The sequence below is a fragment of the Diaphorina citri genome, unplaced genomic scaffold, assembly GCF_000475195.1.
Source record: "Diaphorina citri unplaced genomic scaffold, Diaci psyllid genome assembly version 1.1 scaffold33, whole genome shotgun sequence".
In the NCBI taxonomy this organism is placed as follows: domain Eukaryota; kingdom Metazoa; phylum Arthropoda; class Insecta; order Hemiptera; family Psyllidae; genus Diaphorina; species Diaphorina citri.
The window spans coordinates 247,667-269,439 of record NW_007377470.1 but is presented as its reverse complement, the minus strand read 5'-3'; the positions used below and the strand labels follow the sequence as shown (position 1 = coordinate 269,439).

General features: G+C 36.0%; 1 protein-coding gene across 1 annotated transcript in view; it reads right to left on the bottom strand.

Moving 5' to 3' along the window:
* Positions 1-2,568: 2,568 nt before the first annotated feature.
* LOC103511496 (putative transcription factor SOX-15) overlaps positions 2,569-21,773 on the bottom strand; it is a 114,243-nt gene continuing 95,038 nt past the window's right edge. Inside the window, 3 exon segments of the mRNA XM_026825216.1 lie at positions 2,569-3,493; positions 19,821-20,374; positions 20,377-20,977. Coding sequence (XP_026681017.1) covers positions 2,868-3,493; positions 19,821-20,374; positions 20,377-20,977 — 1,781 coding nt within the window. The 3' untranslated portion in view covers positions 2,569-2,867.

The window sequence follows — 21,773 nt, the reverse complement described above, 5'->3', positions numbered from 1 at the left end:
GGAATTCAAAGATGAAGAATCTGACGATCTACGAGAAGTGGACACGACTGGGAGAGCTTGAAAGATGGCTTAAAGAAGAGCTACGCGACGGAATGTTACGAAAGGTGGCCAATACATCACGCAAGAGAATGAAATAAAACATACTGTTCCATTGGAATATGCTGCAGATTTCGACGTGGTAGGATCACCAATTCAACATAACCATAGTCAATGTCAATGTTTCCAAGATCTCCTTTTCTAGTGCTTTGCCCTTATTGAATGTTGGCGATGATTCCCGCAATTCGGACTATATTGGTTGGTATTGGAAAACTGTACCAAGCTCTCGTTGGTACTTCTCCCTGAACTAAAAGATATAAATATTCAAGAGACTGGACTTTCCTATTCATTCAGAATGATGTATATGACTTAGATCTAAAACATTTTTACTGTTGAGTGTTGTACTTATACAGGGTGGTTCGTGATTTGCGAACCACGCTTATATCTCAGAAACGGCTGGGGATTAAGGAATGAAATAAACGGCATCATGTAGATGAAATTTTGATGATTATAAAATGGCTTTTTTTAAATTTGCAATTTGTTTTGCAAAACGGCCCATTTTTTGCCAATTATAGGTCACTTTTATGGGAACCCCCATTTTTTATTTAATTTTTGGAATCAGCTTAAAATTTTAATTGAAAAAATGTATTCACTCGAAAAAATTTGCTCTGCAAAAATTTGCACAAATCGCGATTTTGTGTGCGTCAGTGACCCCAGATATGATAAATAACGCAGTTGGTCCTGAGTTAGAGCGAAGAATGCCTTACTGTGTACAAACAGATGGATCTCATTTTGAACAGCTTTTATAAATTTGTTTGTTGTTGTTGATTGTTGTTGAAATTGTTAAGTGAATAATACAAAAATTAAAGAAAGAATTAAGAAATTGTTTTTCTTTCTCACATTGTACAGAATTTTTGTAGAGCAAATTTTTTCGAGTGAATACATTTTTTCAATTAAAATTTTATGCTGATTCCAAAAATTAAATAAAAAATGGGGGTTCCCATAAGAGTGACCTATATTTGGCAAAAAATGGGCCGTTTTGCAAAAAAAATTGCAAATTTAAAAAAAGCCATTTTAATCATCAAAATTTCATCTACATGATGCCGTTTATTTCATTCCTTAATTCCCAGCCGTTTCTGAGATATAAGCGTGGTTCGCAAATCACGAACCACCCTGTATTGGGTTTTTACTGGTGTTGGTGAGTAATTCTAAGGACTCTAGGGAGCCACTTTACAAAATGTTAATAATAATAATAATAATAATAATAATAATAGTGCTTATTTATCCTGCTCGCATAGGACTGAAAAGTCCCTTTACTCCAGCATTAGGCTACTACTATTATTGTGGTCAAATTCTCAAATTATATTGAGGATAAAATTCCATACCTTGGCTGGGATAGAACCCACACCCTCCTGTTTACCAGGCGAGCGCCTTGACCACTACACCACCGAGGCAGGTGTTAAAGGTGCTTTGAAAACGTTCTTCAAAATTGATCCATTTCTGGTTCTGGAACGGGAGGTGTAGGTACACCTATACTGCTATTTTCCAACGAATCTGAATAGCTATTCCTCCCTCACTCAGTTACTCGACGTCAATATTTCTCTCCTTCTGTTTTCTTCGGGACAGGTTACACAAAAACCAGAATCCTACCTCTCGTATACACCGAGGCAGGTGTTAAAGGTGCTTTGAAAACGTTCTTCAAAATTGATCCATTTCTGGTTCTGGAACGGGAGGTGTAGGTACACCTATTCTGCTATTTTCCAACGAATCTGCATAGCTATTCCTCCCTCACTCTGTTACTCGACGTCAATATTTCTCTCCTTCTGTTTTCTTCGGGACAGGTTACACAAAAACCAGAATGTATCCTACCTCTCGTATAATGCATGACAACTGTTGGTACGCAAGAATGTTCGTTTCTGATTGGATAAATTACGTGCAAGCCTTAGGACAGAACGTTATTGATACTGAAATTATAACATGCGTCAACAACAATTTTGTAAAATTATAAATTTGATTCTTAATTTGATCTTACAGGGTATGAAACCAACAATATTGGGATACAATGTAACCTTGAATTGATCACGAAAGACAGAAATTTTCTATTTAACAAGGATACGAAAATGTGTGGTAAACATTATGAGGATAAAACGTAAAAAAGAGGACGAATCATAATAACATAATAAGGGCTTTAATATGCATACATAACAGAAAAAATGAAACAAACATAAACATTGAAATTAAGATTAGGTCATCCTAACAATAAGTTTGTACTTACAAATGAATCGTAAAAAAGAACAAAATGTTAGAAGGTACCTATGTAGGTATTGTAAGGAGAAAAAAAGAGCTTTCAGAAGAATGTAGAAAAAAATGACAAATTTGTAAGCTTAGTAGAACAGCATGTACCTACCGCGTCGGACTGCAAGAAAATCAGTCGATGTTTTATGAAAACGTACATCACTTGGAGACATACCTACCTAGGTAGTTAAATAAGATTAATACCTACACGAAATTTACCTGTAGTCATCAGAAAAAAATGACAAATTTGTAAGCTTAGTAGAACAGCATGTACCTACCGCGTCGGACTGCAAGAAAATCAGTCGATGTTTTATGAAAATGATGGAAAGATCCTAATTTCACATGAGATATCACTTGGAGATATACCTACCTAGGTTAAATAAGGTTAATACCTACACGAAATTTACCTGTAGTCTAGTACTTATACTTATCTAGTACTTATCTACCTTCATTGACAAGACGACAGAAACAGTTACGTAAATTATTATTTCACTAACAAATTATGGACAATTTTGCTACAGTAATGGGAATAAAATTCAGCTGCTGTAACAAGTTTTCCTAACATCAGCTAAAATAACACTAAAATCCTCTTCGCCGCTTTTCAAATTATTGTTGTTATTATTTCCCGGTACTTGAGGAGGTCCTAGATTTGGAACTAATTGACTATTCATAGTGGAAGGATTGTTTTCAATAACAACCGGGTAGTTGACCTCAGGGTGGTTGATCCCACCTACAAGATAGGGAGAGGATATCTGTTGAGAGTTTACTAATTCATTGCTACTGTTTTTACTGAATAGGTATTGCTGTTCTAGTAAGTTGTTTTCTTGGAAATTGCTATGGTGGGGATGATATGTAGAGGGATTACTGTATTGTTGAAGCTGGTGCTGATAGTTGTGATTGGTGTCCAAGACATGATGATCTACATCCAAGGATTGACTATGTAAACTAGAAGGTATTGTGGAGTATTTCAAGTACTTCTCGAAGTCTTGTTGAACGGATGAAGACGGGTGAGAGGAATTTTCATTGCAGTTGTGATTAGTAACTTCATTGTTGGCTAAGATGTCTGAGTTGTTGTTATGCTCCTCCAGAACTTGCTCATAACTTGAACTTTGATGCGGATAACTTAGTCTGGAGCTTTTAGACTGCTCAGCCAAATCATTTCCTGCAATCAAACCGGAAAATAATTATAAAAATCATGTCGTTAATTTGGTATACCTACTCGTACATCAAGATAAACATGTCGCACAAATAGTACCTTTATTTAGATAGGTAATATTTGCATGACAACTGTTGGTACGCAAGAATGTTCGTTTCTGATTGGATAAATTACGTGCAAGCCTTAGGACAGAACGTTATTGATACTGAAATTATAACATATTGAATAGGCTCACGCTGTGCTGAGGTTCAGAATTTCGAAAATATTTCACAACATACAATTTTTTTCATGCGTTTTTACGACCTGTGTCATTTTCCCCCATCGCTAACCTTTTACTTTTAGTTTTACAATCTTTTAATTTTTTTTTTCCTTCGCCTATTTAAGCAAAACTTTGCCAGTATTTTAGGTGTAAGATACGAGGGATCTCCAGCAACCAAGGCAGGTTTTGCTAAGATTAAGTAGGTGCCGAAGTATAGCCCAGTAAAAGTAAGGTTTGTGTCGGAAATTTTTAGGGAAAAGCTGAATTTTTTCCCAGGTGATAGAACACATTGAGATGTTTTTTCTCCTAAAAGTCCCCGGAAATCATTCTTGTGCTTCCTCAGATACAGCTACTTGAAGGTAGCTTTGCAGGCCTTTGGGAAAATGCCGATATCTCCCAAAGTACTTATCCGAACTGGATGATCTTTTTTTTTTTATCTAAACTAAACGGGCTACATTTTCACTGCAGACAATTTTTCAATAGGGCCTAGAAATTTGCCGTAATTTCCATTTAAAGTCATTTTTGAAAATTTCTTTCGATTTATTTTGTAAATTGACAAAAAATATAGCGGAACAAAAGTTGTAGATAATTTTCTTAGCTTTAAAATGATGTATATTATGTTTATAATGAACAGGGACACAGCTACGGCCATTCTTACGCGGAGCGGCGTGTTTCCTTACCGGAAATTACAATCTAATGATACTTCGTTTCTATTTTCATTCGGAAATTTTAATCATCTTCTTTCCCCTTGAAGCTTTGTGTATGCAATGTGCCTTACTATTTTATCTATTTCCCAGATCTGTGTAGGCATCCTGGATTACTTTACAAAAACTTTCACACAGACTGTACGATTGGATTTTTTCCGTGTGTAAGGCACATTGCATAATCTCGAGTTATCAGGCGTTCATAAAAACTGAATCAGTTAAAAACGAAATAAACCCGTCCATAAAATAATGTAGACAGACTAAAGACTGGTAATTCGTTTTGTTTTCTTTGTTTGTTTTTTGTGTGTTTTTTTCTCCTGTTTTTCTCTCTCTCATTAAGTAGTGTTTTAGTGGGTGTACCGACTACTCCAACCAGGTAGGTCGTGTGACAATAGCTATCGTCAGTAGGTACTTAGTAAATGTCTTCATTTTTACCTACCCACTGATCATTTTAACAATCAGACATACAAAGTCTTCTCTAAGTTTCATTCAGCCAGTCCTCCAGTTCCGAGTAATGAATTTTATTTATTTTCGTCATTTGACAGCAACTATGCTACTGTAAAGTAGAACCTCAGTACAAATTAACTACGGCCATTACTTCGTGTTACAAAACTTGATTATTTACGAACCTAAAGACTCAGAGACAAAATATAAAAATGGAGATTGAAGGAAGATGTGTTCAGATAAATGTTAAGTTTCTTCAAATTAAAAGTCAGTTGATCATTAATTATATTTTTTATTACTAAAATATGGTCGGCAAAATATAAAGTTAGAGGCTTTTTTCAGTGGCGCACTTTAGCAGAAATCTAAAATTTGGAGATTGTTCTAGGATTGGAACAATATGGGAAATAAGATTGATTGTATTTATGTTTTATGTAGAACGTCTTTTACTCCTTCTCTTGGGTGACCTTTTTTCCTCATTCTATGGATAAAAGAAAGAAAGCAATTAGAAGAAAACCTTCCTAGATTTTTTTTTATTTTTTATTCCGTACTTATTTTAAGGACTGGACTAACGTCCCTCAAAAGAAAATTTCCATTACGTAGTCCCAAAATCAGTTTTGCTTGACTATGCATAGCTACCTATAGAGGTAGGTAAGAGGTCAAAAGGTATCTCGGATGAAATATATCTTGCAAAAATGGACAAAAAACAGGAAAAGTACCTACGATGTGTCATATACTCTTGCTGTTGGGACAAGTTTTGATGATAAAATAAATCACCTACTGGTAGGTATTAGAGGTTAAAGTTCTATTATTATAGAAGTTAAACCAGAGGTTTTTAAGGAAGTGTCCCTGTCAGGGTTAACAGGGTTCTTAACCCAGCTAATTAACGTAATCCGGATACCCTAATCACAAAAGCTTGTCCAAGTCTGGCCCTTGCTCCAAAAAGAAATTCGTGAATCATTGGAAAAAAAAAATCTTCACCTTAAACTACAATATTTTTCTTGATTTAAGACCGATTGTTCTCAGTGTAGTTACCAAATTCAGGGATTTGTGTCGAGACAATAAAACTGCATTTCTCGATTCGTCTAGTCTACATCACTCCCCCATGTCTCTGGTAAGTAGGTGTAAGAATCAATTTTCAAGCTCGAATACCACACAATACCAGAACCCACTTTGCCCATTACTGAGTGTGAGTGTCCTATATGACCTCATGGATCAAAACAAATACATTTTAAACTATATCGTCTCCCAACATCTTTGAGAGAATGAGGTGCTAAAGTCATCTCTATTCAAGGAAGACGGACGGTGTGTGAACGCCAAGGAACGTGATCGAATAATAATAACTTGTTAGAATTCACAAATCCGGATAATATTTGCCTATGCTCATACCCATCAGGTATTCAGCTGCTTTAGCACGTTCGGCCGACACTTGACATTTTGTCCCCATGATTTTACCTCTATGGTTTTTCAGATCTTACCTTACAATATTTCAACTTCGATTCTTTAGACATAGCTGCTAGATATTTCTTTGTGTTTTGGACTAAATTAGGCTGATGGGCTGGGCCAAATAGGCTATACAGGGTGGTTCGTGATTTGCGAACCACGCTTATATCTCAGAAACGGCTGGGAATTAAGGAATGAAATAAACGGCATCATGTAGATGAAATTTTGATGATTAAAATGGCTTTTTTTAAATTTGCAATTTTTTTTGCAAAACGGCCCATTTTTTGCCAAATATAGGTCACTCTTATGGGAACCCCCATTTTTTATTTAATATTTGGAATCAGCATAAAATTTTAATTGAAAAAATGTATTCACTCGAAAAAAATTGCTCTACAAAAATTCTGTACACTGTGAGAAAGAAAAACAATTTCTTAATTATTTCTTTAGTTTTTGTATTATTCACTTAACTATTTCAACAACAATCATCAACAACAAACAAATTTATAAAAGCTGTTCAAAATGAGATCCATTTCTTTGTACACAGTAACGCATTGTTCGCTCTAACTCAGGACCAACTGCGTTGTTCATCAAATCTGGGGTCACTGACGCACACAAAATCGCGATTTGTGCAAATTTTTGCAGAGCAAATTTTTTCGAGTGAATACATTTTTTTAATTAAAATTTTATGCTGATTCCAAAAATTAAATAAAAAATAGGGGTTCCCATAAGAGTGACCTATATTTGGCAAAAAATGGGCCATTTTGCAAAAAAAATTGCAAATTTAAAAAAAGCCATTTTAATCATCAAAATTTCATCTACATGATGCCGTTTATTTCATTCCTTAATCCCCAGCCGTTTCTGAGATATAAGCGTGGTTCGAAAATCACGAACCACCCTGTATATTATGTAGCTAGGTACCTAAATTTAGCTGCAGGACATATCAATATCAATTAATTCCATTGTTGTTTGAATGAGTGTATCAGCATTCGATAACAATACTTATTGTCTGAATGTATTAATATAATATCAATTAAACCCAAGTCTTTGTCCAAGAATTAAAGAAACCGTTGAATATTGCATCATTGATTTTAGCAAAGGATTATAATTACCTATTATTTTTAAGAGGTTTGCTAGAGGCGTAGGGCCCCCTTAGAAAATTAGGGGCCTCCCCCCCCCATCCATTTCTGTTCGGGGCCCCCCCCCCCCCCCCTCGACAAAATCCTGGATAGGGCCCTGTCCATATGTGTTTACGTTAGCATAAAACCATGTTTCTTTATACTTGATCAATTAACCGAGGAAGAAACCTCCTTGGCTACAAACTTGGGATGTTACCTGTGTATTTATTTGCCTGTGAAGGCAATAAGTAATTCCTTCTGGTGAAGGATGTTGAGCTTTCTTGTTGCTCACGAAAGGAGAAAGAAGCAATGTTTTTCGTCCACTATGCCGATAATAAATCAGCTTGCAAATTGCTGGGAGTGATATTTACACTGTTTTTCTGTAACCGGGGAACGGTTGTAAATGTTTTTGCTTCAAAAAAAGTTGTTGGTTAGAAACGTTAAAAGTTCTTACTATCGGTAATATTAGTAGTTCAATGAACTTTGGAACTCATTCAGAAAGCCTCTATGGCCCCACCAAGATGGCTCATTTGGGCCCAGAGGAAGTATCATAGCCAAATATTTCGTCATTTTGGCAAACTAACTATTGTGAGTTAGCTATAGGCCCAAACTCTGTTCTCAGTACTGTTGTGGGTTAGTTATAGGCCCAAACTTCATGGGTAGATTTTATGCGAGTCTATCCTCAGATAAATTTAGTTCTTCCCAACTTATTTTGGTTAGGAAGGTTGTTTTCGGCCATCCAATTAGAATCCCCTGGCAAATAATGAATGAGACACTTATATGCCCCATCTAACTTCCTCAGTTCAACATGAGCTGTAGTTATTATTTTGTTTAAAATGTGGTAAATGTTAAGGCAGTGCAGGATGGTAGGTGATTCTTCTGATGCAGAAGGATAGTTGATCAGTGGAAGAGCCGGGACACTATTTAGATTTTTAAAAGATAAAATGATGGATATTTAGAGGCAAAACAGACTCCCAGAACAAATATTTGGTGGAAATGTTTGTCCAGTTTTTGGAAAATCTCATTTTGATGGTGAATATCATCTGAAAACAGGAGAACATTCGTTCTTCGCAGATCGAATCATCCATTGGCTTATTCAAGTTCTAAATTTTGTCATGAACTTTATTTTCTCATTTTTGGAGACTCAAATTCTCCAAGAGCCTACATAAAGGCACTCGTGCTGAGCGTTCGTATTCCAGTCTACGTCTTTTCCTCTGGAAACCAGGTTTTTTTGGGAAGTTTTTGAGAATTTCATCCTCATAAGTTTAGGGGAGTTCCAAGAATGTCTAGTACCGATGGCAAAATCTAGTTCGTACCTTGCTAATGGTGGCGCTAATGTCTCAACTATAGGCTATAGGCAACTCTGAAAAAAAAAAAATATACTTAACATACAAAAACCAGTTTAATCATTCAAAACTGAACAAACGCCTATGTAGGTACTTACTCCAGGAGGTTTAGGTACGTTGGTAAAGGGTGACTTGGCTAATTCAGGTTTTGGAGAGTGTACGATGATTTGAATGTTTTTGAAAGAAGTTTTAGGCAGTTTAGGGTAGACGTTGGTATCTCTTTCGAATCTTTGAGAGACAGATTATATAAGCCCATCAGCCCAATGCTAAAAAAAAGCGGGATGATTCAGAATATGGGTCTGAGCAACTCTACATCATTGAGACAACGGTGACTTGGCTAATTCAGGTTTTGGAGAGTGTACGATGATTTGAATGTTTTTGAAAGAAGTTTTAGGCAGTTTAGGGTAGACGTTGGCATCTCTTTCGAATCTTTGAGAGACAGATTATGTAAGCCCATCAGCCCAATGCTGAAAAAAAAAAGCAGGATGATTCAGAATATGGGTCTGAGCAACTCTACATTATTGAGACAACAAAAGAAGATGCTACCAAAGTTCCCAATGAAAAAAGGGTAAAAAAAATAGATTGTAAACACCTATACAACTATACATAAGTATAACCCATCTTTATATCTTTACTTAACTCTAAATGCCAGACACACAGTAAAATAAATTCAAAAAAATTTTGACTTTATGACTTACTGTAATTTAAGACCAAATGTCCAAAGAGACAAAACGTAATGTAAACTTCAGAATTATTTACGTTTTCAATAAATGACATCTTAAATTCGTTTTCAGAAACAAGTGCGATCCTCTAAGAGCTTTGATTTACCTGAAACTCGTCTAATAAATAATTAAATTTATATGTTTTAAAATGGAAGACTAATTTAATTGTTTAGACGTCCTGCAGGTTCTTAATATGCATAGCAGAAAATCTAGAGAGATGATTTGTTTTAACGGTTTGATATTTTAGAAGTTTTGACTTCACATTGAAATATAATATGGCTAGGAAGAAATAAAAATAAAATAGGTTTCTTGAACTCGACAGAACAGAGTGTAAAACTACAAAAATAGTTTTTACAAGGAAAATAAACTAGTGGTTGAGTGTGAACTGTAGGGCTCACTCGTAAAAAAGAGCTGTACGGGGCTCTCACAAGCTCTAATAAGCCCAAAATCTAAAGTAATGATCAAAATGTCTTCTTACATATTTGCCAATGTCATCAAAATTATATAAACTGTACCTACAAGAGTAATCGTAGAACAAACAAATTAAAAAGAAATCGCTTCTTACGTTCTGTAAGAAATACAACGAAACGTAAAAACGTGAAACAAAAGCAAGTTATTCGTCAATGGGCGATGATCAACAGAAAACATCAGAACTCAACGATAAAAAAATACCTATGTTACATCAAACGTGGGAGTTATATTTATTATTTCAATCGATGGAATATTAATATTTTTTACACAGATCTTCTCTACTGGCGACATAATAAATGATTTATCTGTGAAGCTTAAAATCAAAACGGAAAATAGCTACTTAGAAAAATGATATTTCAATAATTTATTCAAACTGAGTTTGCCCCCAGGAAATCTTCTGAAACAATATTAATCATTAAATGATGGCTTATTTTAGCTAATATAAGTAAATAACTTCAGTAGATACCTGTGCCTTGTTGCTTCTATTGGGTATATCAATCATGATAATGAGCTTCTTAAGCAACTTAAGTCTAGCACAGAAGACATCAGTTTTGATCCCTAAAACATACAGAAATGAGTTGCTCGAAAAATCTCAAGTTATAGGTGCTTAAGGAGGCTATTTTAGAAGCTTCTCTTGAATGTTGAAAACTGGACTCCAGAGTAAACACACACCGAGTTATGGTTTTCCGAATTTTTTCGACCCATGGTGGAACAGTCTCCCCTAGATTTTGCCATCGGTACTAGACGTTCTTGGAGCTCCCCTAAACTTATGAGGATGAAATTCTCAAAAACTTCCCAACGAAAGCTGGTTTCCAGAGGAAAAGACGTAGACTGGAATACGAACGCTCAGCACGAGTCCCTTTATGTAGGCTCTTGGGGAATTTGAGTCTCCAAAAATGAGAAAATAAAGTTCATGACAAAATTTAGAACTTGAATAAGCCAATGGATGATACGATCTGCGAAGAACGAATGTTCTCTTGTTTTCAGATGATATTCACCTTCAAAATGAGATTTTCCAAAAACTGGACAAACATTTCCACCAAATATTTGTTCTGGGAGTCTGTTTTGCCTCTGAATATCCATTATTTTATCTTTTAAAAATCTAAATAGTGTCCCGGCTCCTCCACTGATCAACTATCCTTCTGCATCAGAAGAATCACCTACCATCCTGCACTGCCTTAACATTTACCACATTTTAAACAAAATAATAAACAAAAAAATAGCTTCTAGAATCTAAATAGTATGAATAAGAAAAATATACATACTAATACTAACCCTGTAGGTGGTCTGGCAATAGAAGAAATACAGTGTGCGCAAAAAGTTAATCGAAGGGTGTAAGGGTGACCAACTTTTTGTGATATCGAATAGGACGGTCACTTGTGTTACAAACAGAGTGGAGAGCAAAGAGCTCAGAGTTTTTTGCTTTCAGGTTTATGCGGTTTGAATTCATCACTTCCCTCTACCTGCTCGATGCTCTATGCCAGCGGTTCCCAACCGGGGGTACGCGAGAGAGCCTTCGGGGGTACGCGAAAAAAAAATAGTAATGGCAGACAAAAAAATAACAAAAGCAAATTTTGACGGCTTATTTGTGCAGAAGAGTTCAAAAAGGTACTGAATTTTTACTATTCATACAAAATTTACGCGGGCGAAAAAAGGTTGGGAAGCGTTGCTCTATGCGCTATGCTCTCCGCTCCACTCTGTTTTTAGCCTTAGCAAGAACTTGTCGATAATGTCGGTGTCGGATTATGATTGGTGACAGAATTTGGAGCTTTTTCGAACTGGTTAGATTCATGGATCATTTCTAAATGTTAGTTCCTTAGTACCACTAGATAAAGGATGGGTTGATTGACTTAAAGCTGGAATAAAATCTTGCAAAACCTTCGTATGAATCATTTCGTCGGATCGAAAACGAAGAGGCGTAAGTGTAAAATCACAATTTTGAGTTATCATGTGTATCGGAAAAAATCTGCTGGAAAAACATACATAGCATGCTTTAAAATGTTCTAACGGATAGGTAAACATGTACTTTGTGAAGATTGTGCAGTAAAAAGGGCTCAAAAAATAAATTTAAAAACTTGAAAAACTTATTCCGGCCCTCCCAAAAAATGTTATTTTCGCACTTACGCCACTTCGTGTTTGGGACGACGATTCTATTAATCCTCTGATTGGAAGCCATCGGTTTAAACGTCAGTTTGTTTCCTGACGTTATTTTTTCAGCACTTCCTGACACCCTACACAAAAGATTGAATTTTAACCCTTCTCGGTTCAATTGACCGAAATGGTAGACTTAGGTATCAAGACTCTTCACTTGTCAGTCATCATCTCAATTATTGACCGACGGCAAATTTATATGACTGCTAGGAAGAGGAAGAAAGAGAAAAGGAAGAAAAAGAAGAATAAGAAAAAGAAGAATAAGAAAAAGAAGTAATTTGGTTATCAGGCGTTCATAAAAACTGAATCAGTTAAAAACGAAATAAACCCGTCCATAAAATAATGTAGACAGACTAAAGACTGGTAATTAAATTGGTAATTCGTTTTGTTTTCTTTGTTTGTTTTTTGTGTGTTTTTTCTCCTGTTTTTCTCTCTCTCTCATTAAGTAGTGTTTTGGTGGGTGTACCGACAACTTCAACCAGGTAGGTCGTGTGACAATAGCTATCGTCAGTAGGTATTTAGTACCGGTTCAATTGACCGAAATGGTAGACTTAGGTATCAAGACTCTTCACTTGTCAGTCATCATCTCAATTATTGACCGACGGCAAATTTATGACTGCTAGGAAGAGGAAGAAAGAGAAAAGGAAGAAAAAGAAGAATAAGAAAAAGAAGTAATTTTTATGCAAATGGTTCGTGGAAATATAAACCTCTGTCAAAATGAAGAAAAAATCACAAAAATTGTCAGAAATGGCAAAGATCATCTCGGTTCTGGACCTTCTGAACAAGGGTTAATCCTGATAATTACAACTGAATCAAGTTCCTCGAAAGTAAATAATTTTTAAGAACCTTTCAAAGTCGAACGAGGTTGACAATAAATCTACTCAGAGCATCTCTTGGGTCACTTAGTCCTTTTCACTCCGAACCAACTGTATCCCAGCAGGAACCCTGAATAACTCTAGGAGCGATTTGCAATCACTGTGAAGAAGTTCAAAAAGAAGTGCTTTTCGACCTTTCGAGGCACCGGCTTCAGTAAGATCAAGTGCAGGATTATCACTTTATTTTACTTTGCGTGTCCAGCTCGTTCGTCAAATTTTGTCGATCCAGAAAAGAGCGGTCTGGATGGCCGTGTCATTAGTGCAGGATTATGAAATCGGATTGCTTTAAAGTCGACCCTAAAAAGCACGCCCTTGGAGTGATGGGAGGTCTGAACCAAGGCAACCAAAGAAGAAAAACCATCTCTATAACTCCATCACAGAATTTAATTCTGGGATATGTTAATTATAAATGTTTGTTAAATAAATAAAAAAATCATTCAATTCCTTTTCTTCTCCTCCTCCTCCTCCTCCTCCTCCTCCTTCTTCTTCTTTTTCTTTGTATTCGTATTCTTCTTCATTTTCTTCTTCTTCTTCGTCATCTTCTTGTCTTTCCGAGCTAGGTTGCAGGAGTTGAGGTGAAGAGGTGAATATTCAAATGAACTTGTCAATAAGCTTCAATTTATCGATACCTAATATCCGGAATATCTTTTAACTTTCCATATTTTTTTCCACATCCATGGTGACTTTGATGGTTCGAGTGCATACCATCAAGTTATATTTTCCTCAATAAAGATTAAGGTGAATATTCAAATGAACTTGTCAATAAGCTTCAATTTATCGATACCTAATATCCGGAATATCTTTTAACTTTCCATATTTTTTTCTACATCCATGGTGACTTTGATGGTTCGAGTGCATACCATTAAGTTATATTTTCCTCAATAAAGATTGAAAGAAGACGAGCTAAATGTTAACAGATGTTAAGAGATCAGTCTACAAGGCAAACATAATGATTTTCGCCCTCAGTTCTTATCCATGAGGTAGGTAAGAGGTCAAAAGGTATCTCGGATGAAATATATCTTGCAAAAATGGACAAAAAACAGGAAAAGTACCTACGATGTGTCACATACTCGCAGACGTGCTGTTGGGACAAGTTTTGATGATAAAATAAATTACCTACTGGTAGGTATTATAATTAATAGAGGTTAAAGTTCTATTATTATAGAAGTTAAACCAGAGGTTTTTAAGGAAGTGTCCCTGTCAGGGTTAACAGGGTTCTTAACCCAGGTAATTAACGTAATCCGGATACCCTAATCACAAGAACTTGTCATAACATGTTATTATGATTCTTTAGAAAATAATAACATCTTCATGCTGTCTTCTTTAGTTGTTAAACGTCTCGATTTTTAGCTCTATGATTCTATGCCCAGTCTAATCTATCAATCAATGGTTTGGGATCTTGAATTTACATTTGAAAATTACAGCCCTGCTGAAGATCACGAGGTAACAATAGTGTTCAAATTGAAATTGGTTACTGTAGTAATCAGTTCACGAGAAATGTTAGCTTTTTCTCGTACGAACTTGTCAAAGTCTGGCCCTTGCTCCAAAAAGAAATTCGTGAATCATTGGAAAAAAAAAATCTTCACCTTAAACTACAATATTTTTCTTGATTTAAGACCGATTGTTCTCAGTGTAGTTACCAAATTCAGGGATTTGTGTCGAGACAATAAAACTGCATTTCTCGATTCGTCTTTCGTCTAGTCTACATTACTCCCCCAGTTTCTGGTAAGTAGGTGTAAGAATCAATTTTCAAGCTCGAATACCACACAATACCAGAACCCACTTTGCCCATTACCTGAGTGTCCTATATGACCTCATGGATCAAAACAAATACATTTTGAACTATATCGTCTCCCAACATCTTAGAGAGAATGAGGTGCTAAAGTCACCTCTATTCAAGGAAGACGGACGGTGTGTGAACGCCAAGAACATTATCGAATAATAATAACTTGTTAGAATTCACAAATCCGGATAATATTTGCCTATGCCCATACCCATTAGGTATTCAGCTGGTTTAGCACGTTCGGCCGACACTTGACATTTTGTCCCCATGATTTTACCTCTATGGGTTTTCAGATCTTACCTTACAATATTTCAACTTCGATTCTTTAGACATAGCTGCTAGATATTTCTTTGTGTTTTGGACTAAATTAGGCTGATGGGCTGGGCCAAATATCTAGGATTGGAACAATATGGGAAATAAGATTGATTGTATTTATGTTTTATGTAGAACGTCTTTTACTCCTTCTCTTGGGTGACCTTTCTTCCTCATTCTAATATGGATAAAAGAAAGAAAGCAATTAGAAAAAAAACCTTCCTAGATTTTTTTTAATTCCGTACTTATTTTAAGGACTGGACTAACGTCCCTCAAAAGAAAATTTCCATTACGTAGTCTCAAAATCAGTTTCGCTTGACTATGCATAGCTACCTATTTTCAGCTACAGCTTTCCATTTTTTACTGAAATTACTCCTAATATCTAAAATTGGGAGCCCAATATTTGTGTAGCTCTTCTCCTAAGTAAACCCACGACACTGACTTGTTCAAATTAATGAAGACATAAACTAAGGTCTTCTGTAGGTCTTGCCTGCGTTACGCGGTTGCAATCTCATTAAACCACAATTTCAAAATTACTATTAACTTGCGGTTAACATGTTATTATGATTCTTTAGAAAATAATAACATCTTCATGCTGTCTTCTTTAGTTGTTAAACGTCTCGATTTTTAGCTCTATGAATCTATGCCCAGTCTAATCTATCAATCAATGGTTTGGGATCTTGAATTTACATTTGAAAATTACAGCCCAGCTGAAGATCACGAGGTAACAATAGTGTTCAAATTGAAATTGGTTACTGTAGTAATCAGTTCACAAGAAATGTTAGCTTTTTCTCGTACTGACTTGAGTCTACACTATCCTATTCAGATGAATATCAAGAAATACTCTTCACAAATGAGATAGTAAAATTCTGGATCAGTTAAGAGCTGTCTAAAATATGGTCCATGAGTATCCGTCCCTTTTTCAGGACTGTCAATACTTACCTTTGTTGTATGTTGGCGAAGTACAGGGTTTTGGATGATGAACTGCCTGATCGATCCCAGCTCCATCATAGCTTTTTCTTCTTCTTCTTCTTCTGGCATTTTTGGCACATCCACTAAAAATATTAACTCTCCCCCCTAGTGAAATCTTGAATTAGGTATTGTGGTGCATTATGCACATCCACTAATAATAAGAAATCAGAGCTCTCTCAATCTCGCTGGCTCTCTATTGCTTCCATTTACCAATAGGAAAATTTGGCGATTTTGACATATCCACTAAAATATAAACTCCTTGCCAACATCTAGCTACAATCATTCCTTCATACCAAGGATAGGTATTACAAGCCTGAATGTGTGAATATTTCATATTAATGACCAATTAAAAACCTCACATAGAATCATTAAATGTGAACATCAATATTAGATTGATAGTACAACCTCACCGAAGTACTTGACTGAAGTGAAGTGACTAATTGATAGTTCCTGAGAATACTACGAAGGCAAGCTTGTTACTTCTCCACCTTAGAGGGATACCAGATTTGAAAATTATGTTCTTGTAAAGGTACTAATTTGACCCTTCGTATTATCGATTGTAACTTACAGGTACCTGTTTATGAGAGTGGTAAAGCTCTTGACTCTAGGCCAGAAGGTGTCGGGTTGCAATTCCAGCCGGTCGGAAAATTTCTCTCCCAGATAGACATGGATGTAAAAGAATTCGCCGTTAAGTAATTCGGAAACCATTCCACAAGAAAAGAGTTAATGCAGAATGCAGGCAATTGTTATATTGTAGGAAATGTAGAAAAGAAAGAAACTGTTCGTTTTAATTTTTGATAAAAAATAAATTGTTTTATTTTCTCCATTTAAAAAAGTACTATACAGGCTAAAAGTATTTTGTATATTTTTTCATAATTATTTTACAAAAATGTCTAAATATTTAAATTACACTTTATAAGTTTATATTCTATAAATAATAGTAGTAGTGGGTAAATAATTTACAGGGAATATACCTATTGATGGGACAGAAATCCAGGACAAAACTGAGTTTTTAGATCAGATATTTGAATACCTTCTCAAATGCAAAGAAAGCTATGAATGGGAGTAAGTTCTTCATTTATTTTACTTTCTTCTCAGTCATTTTAAAAGAAAATGTCCCAAATTATTCTAAAATATTGCACGTCAATCAATATTTGCGTCAACAACAATTTTGTAAAATTATAAATTTGATTCTTAATTTGATCTTACAGGGTATGAAACCAACAATATTGGGATACAATGTGACCTCGAATTGATCACGAAAGACAGAAATTTTCCAGTTAACAAGGATACGAAAATTATACTTGATCAATTAACCGAGGAAGAAACCTCCTTGGCTACAAACATGGGATGTTACCTGTGTATTTATTTGCCTGTGAAGGCAATAAGTAATTCCTTCTGGTGAAGGATGTTGAGCTTTCTTGTCGCTCACGAAAGGAGAAAGAAGCAATGTTTTTCGTTCACTATGCCGATAATAAATCAGCTTGCAAATTGCTGGAAGTGATATTTACACTGTTTTTCTGTAACCGGGGAACGGTTGTAAATGTTTTTGCTTCTTAAAAAAAAGTTGTTGGTTAGAAACATTAAAAGTTCTTACTATCGGTAATATTAGTAGTTCAATGAACTTTGGAACTCATTCAGAAAGTCCCTATGGCCCCACCAAGATGGCTCATTTGGGCCCAGAGGAAGTATCATAGCCAAATATTTCTTCATTTCGGCAAACTGTTGTGAGTTAGCTATAGGCCCAAACTCTATTCTCAGTACTGTTGTGGGGTAGTTATAGGCCCAAACTTCATGGGTAGATGCGAGTCTAGCCTCAGATAACTTTAGTTCTTCCCAACTCATTTTGGTTAGGAAGGTTGTTTTCGGCCCATTTTGATAACAAAGACCAACTTGAATTCTGATGGTTTATGGGATCATATTGAATAGGCTCACGCTGTGCTGAGGTTCAGAATTTCGAAAATATTTCACAACATACAATTTTTTTCATGCGTTTTTACGACCTAGGTATGTCATTTTCCCCCATCGCTAACCTTTTACTTTTAGTTTTACAATCTTTTAATTTTTTTTCCTTCGCCTATTTAAGCAAAACTTTACCAGTATTTTAGGTGTAAGATACGAGGGATCTCCAGTAACCAAGGCAGGTTTTGCTAAGATTAAGTAGGTGCCGAAGTATAGCCCAGTAAAAGTAAGGTTTGTGTCGGAAATTTTTAGGGAAAAGCTGAATTTTTTCCAGGTGATAGAACACCCGGAAACAGATGTGTTTTCTCCTAAAAGTCCCCGGAAATCATTCTTGTGCTTCCTCAGATACAGCTACTTGAAGGTAGCTTTGCAGGCCTTTGGGAAAATGCTGATATCTCCCAAAGTACTTATCCGAACTGGATGGTCTTTTTTTTATTCAAATTTTAAACTAAACGGGCTACATTTTCACTTGCCGTAATTTCCATTTAAAGTCATTTTTGAAAATTTCTTCCATTTATTTTGTAAATAACTTTTTAAAAATCATTTGACAAAAAATATAGCGAAACAAAAGTTGTAGATAATTTTATTTATTTATTTACACGCTAAGCATCAAGGCCATGTGTGATAGATAATTTTCTTACCTTTAAAATGATGTATATATATTATGTTTATATTTAACCGGAAATTATAATCTAACAATAGGTACTTCGTTTCTATTTTCATTCGGAAATTTCAATCATCTTCTTTCCCCTTAAAGCTTTGTGTATGCAATGTGCCATACTATATTATCTGTTCAGAATTATAACATGACTCCTGATATTTCCCAGATCTGTGTAGGCATCCTGGATTACTTTATAAAAACTTTCACACAGACTGTACGATTGGATTTTTTTCCAACCATGCCTTTTCCACAAGTTTGGCCATGCCTCGGGATGAACTAGCGGGATTCCGGAGCGAAGCGACGGAATTCAGCTAGTAAACAATAAGTCCGTATTTATAAACTTAGCCAAGGATTATTATAGTTTGAAATCTATGTTTTAGGACTGGGGTTTAGGTCATAGGTATTAAGGTAATATGAAGCCTCTAGTATTATAGGGCGGTGCATATCTCTCTAATAAGTACATAAAACAAGCTATGGGTTGACCTAATCACGAATCACTCAGTTTCTTCCACTCAGAAAAAGTTCATAACATTATTTTATCATTCATCATCATCATAAACAAACATGATATTTAATTGAAACATTAACACGGATGATGGTTCAACGTTTCTTTCCTTGAAAATCTTCGAGAATCGTTTCTCAGATATCGAAGAGAATACGTTTTCTGAAATCTAGCAAGTTAAAATAATCTATCTATTTGAATTTTTGAATCAGGCAGGGTTCACAACTTACTTATATTGAATGATCCTGGGCTGGGACAAGACACGTATTGACCTGGATTGGCAGAAGTGGTATAACCAGAGAGGAAGGCTCTAGAGTTAGATAGAGGGGAAGAATACAAGTGATGTCCCAACCAAAGAAAAGACAGAAACGTTAGTTCGATGATGGGCTCATCATAATTCTTTATTGCCTTAATAATCTTGCTAGTTGCTATTAAGACATTGTTGAAACCCATTCATTGGAAATGAACGGTAGGATGATGGTTCAACGTTTCTTTCCTTGAAAATCTTCGAGAATCGTTTCTCAGATATCGAAGAGAATACGTTTTCTGAAATCTAGCAAATTAAAATAATCTATCTATTTGAATTTTTGAATCAGGCAGGGTTCATAACTTACTTATATTGAATGATCCTGGGCTGGGACAAGACACGTATTGACCTGGATTGGCAGAAGTGGCATAACCAGAGAGGAAGGCTCTAGAGTTAGATAGAGGGGAAGAATACAAGTGATGTCCTGATGTGCCACTACTCAGAGCTTGTTGATCCTGAGACGTTGCAATGGGAGGATAGAATGTTCCAGTGACAATACCACTATGTTCGTAAGTTCCTAGCAGCCTCTGGTTTGTACACATCATAACCATGCCACCCTTTGCTACACCCATAGCAGCAATAGCACTCTGACCTTGCTGATAGCCAGGGTTGTATGAGACTGGAGATCGGTAGGAGGGAGATAGATGCTGGGGGATCCTATGATAATAAGAACTAATGGACGGTTGCTGGTTCCTCATGTAGAAATTTTGTTTCTCTTCATTACTACAGGATTGTTGATGCTGATGGCACAAGAAATTATCTTTCTCTTGTTCCATTGGTGACATCTCAGGAGTGGGTAAGGTGGTTGTGGAATTCTCCTGTTCTGTAAGTCCACTATTACTGTTTATTTTACTAGAAGTTCCATTGGTGACATCTCAGGAGTGGGTAAGGTGGTTGTGGAATTCTCCTGTTCTGTAAGTCCACTATTACTGTTTATTTTACTAGAGTTTTCAATTGAAAGACCAGGGTGATGTGAATCTGACTCCACGTTCAGAGAACTATTGTTATTATCTTCAGTGGGGTTCAACATTTTGACTTCTGTTGGCTCAGGGCTACAAGCTGGGGATGACTCTGGGGTATGAATTCCTGCAGGAGTGTAAGGACTATCACTGTTTGCGTAGAATGGGGAAGACTTGGTGGGACTATAGTAGGGATACTGCTGGTGTAATCCCGGGGAATATGTTCCGCTATTGTCGGCGTAAGGTGAGTTAGGATAATTGGTTTGGGAAACTTGTTTGACCTGCTGTGACTGTTCAGCTCTTCTACCAGGAACGTTAGGGGAATGACTCGAATGTACAGAACTAGGAGGGGAGGCGCCTACACTTCCAGATCTCTTGTTGTGTTTTCTTCTTCGAGGTCGATATTTATAATTCGGATGCTCTTGCATATGAATCACTCGTAACCTCTCAGCCTCTTCTACATAGGGACGTCTATCCTGAGGTGTCAGACTACGCCATTTCTTTCCTGAAACAAAAGAACAAGACATTTCCAATTAGATGGGATAAGAAAATATCTACGAATTAGGTACGTCAAAAATTAACTTGTGACAAAGCATGAGGCACATATCTACCTACTTTTTGAAAAAATTTCGCCTGCGGCGATGAAAATTTTAAGTTCGATCAGCCCAAACTGGGGGCCCCGCGCCTTTGAAACTGCCCCGGGCCCCGCGGGGGGCTAATCCGGCCCTGTCCAATTAGAATCCCCTGGCAAATAATGAATGAGACACTTATATGCCCCATCTAACTTCCTCAGTTCAACATGAGCTGTAGTATAAGCCATTATTTTGCTCGATTAAATCTGTCAAAACTTCGTTCCAATGCTCAACTACATCAATCTTACTAGAGATAAAAGAATTGTTTACGTTTACAAGAACTAAATACAACTAAACTAGAAGTACGATAAATTAAATGAGCTATGAGCTTTCTACGAACAGGTCCAGAAGTCCAGACTATTATGTATGTAAATACCGAATACATAGATGGGAGATGATTAATTTCTTCTATTGTTTCAAACCATAGTATTATGTTTGTATCTTTAAAATGATTAAGTCTAAGAAATTAGAATACAGAAGCTAGAAACTACCGTGTGGTCCGACTAATTCTGATAGATGACCATTCAATCTTATTTTACCTTTAAGTATTAAGTATGTATTAGGATTATGAGGTGAACACTATGAGATAATCTGAAATGATTCTACCTATGAGATGAGTTTCAATTTAAAAATATAAATCAATGAATAACTAGATAGGTGTCAACAGTG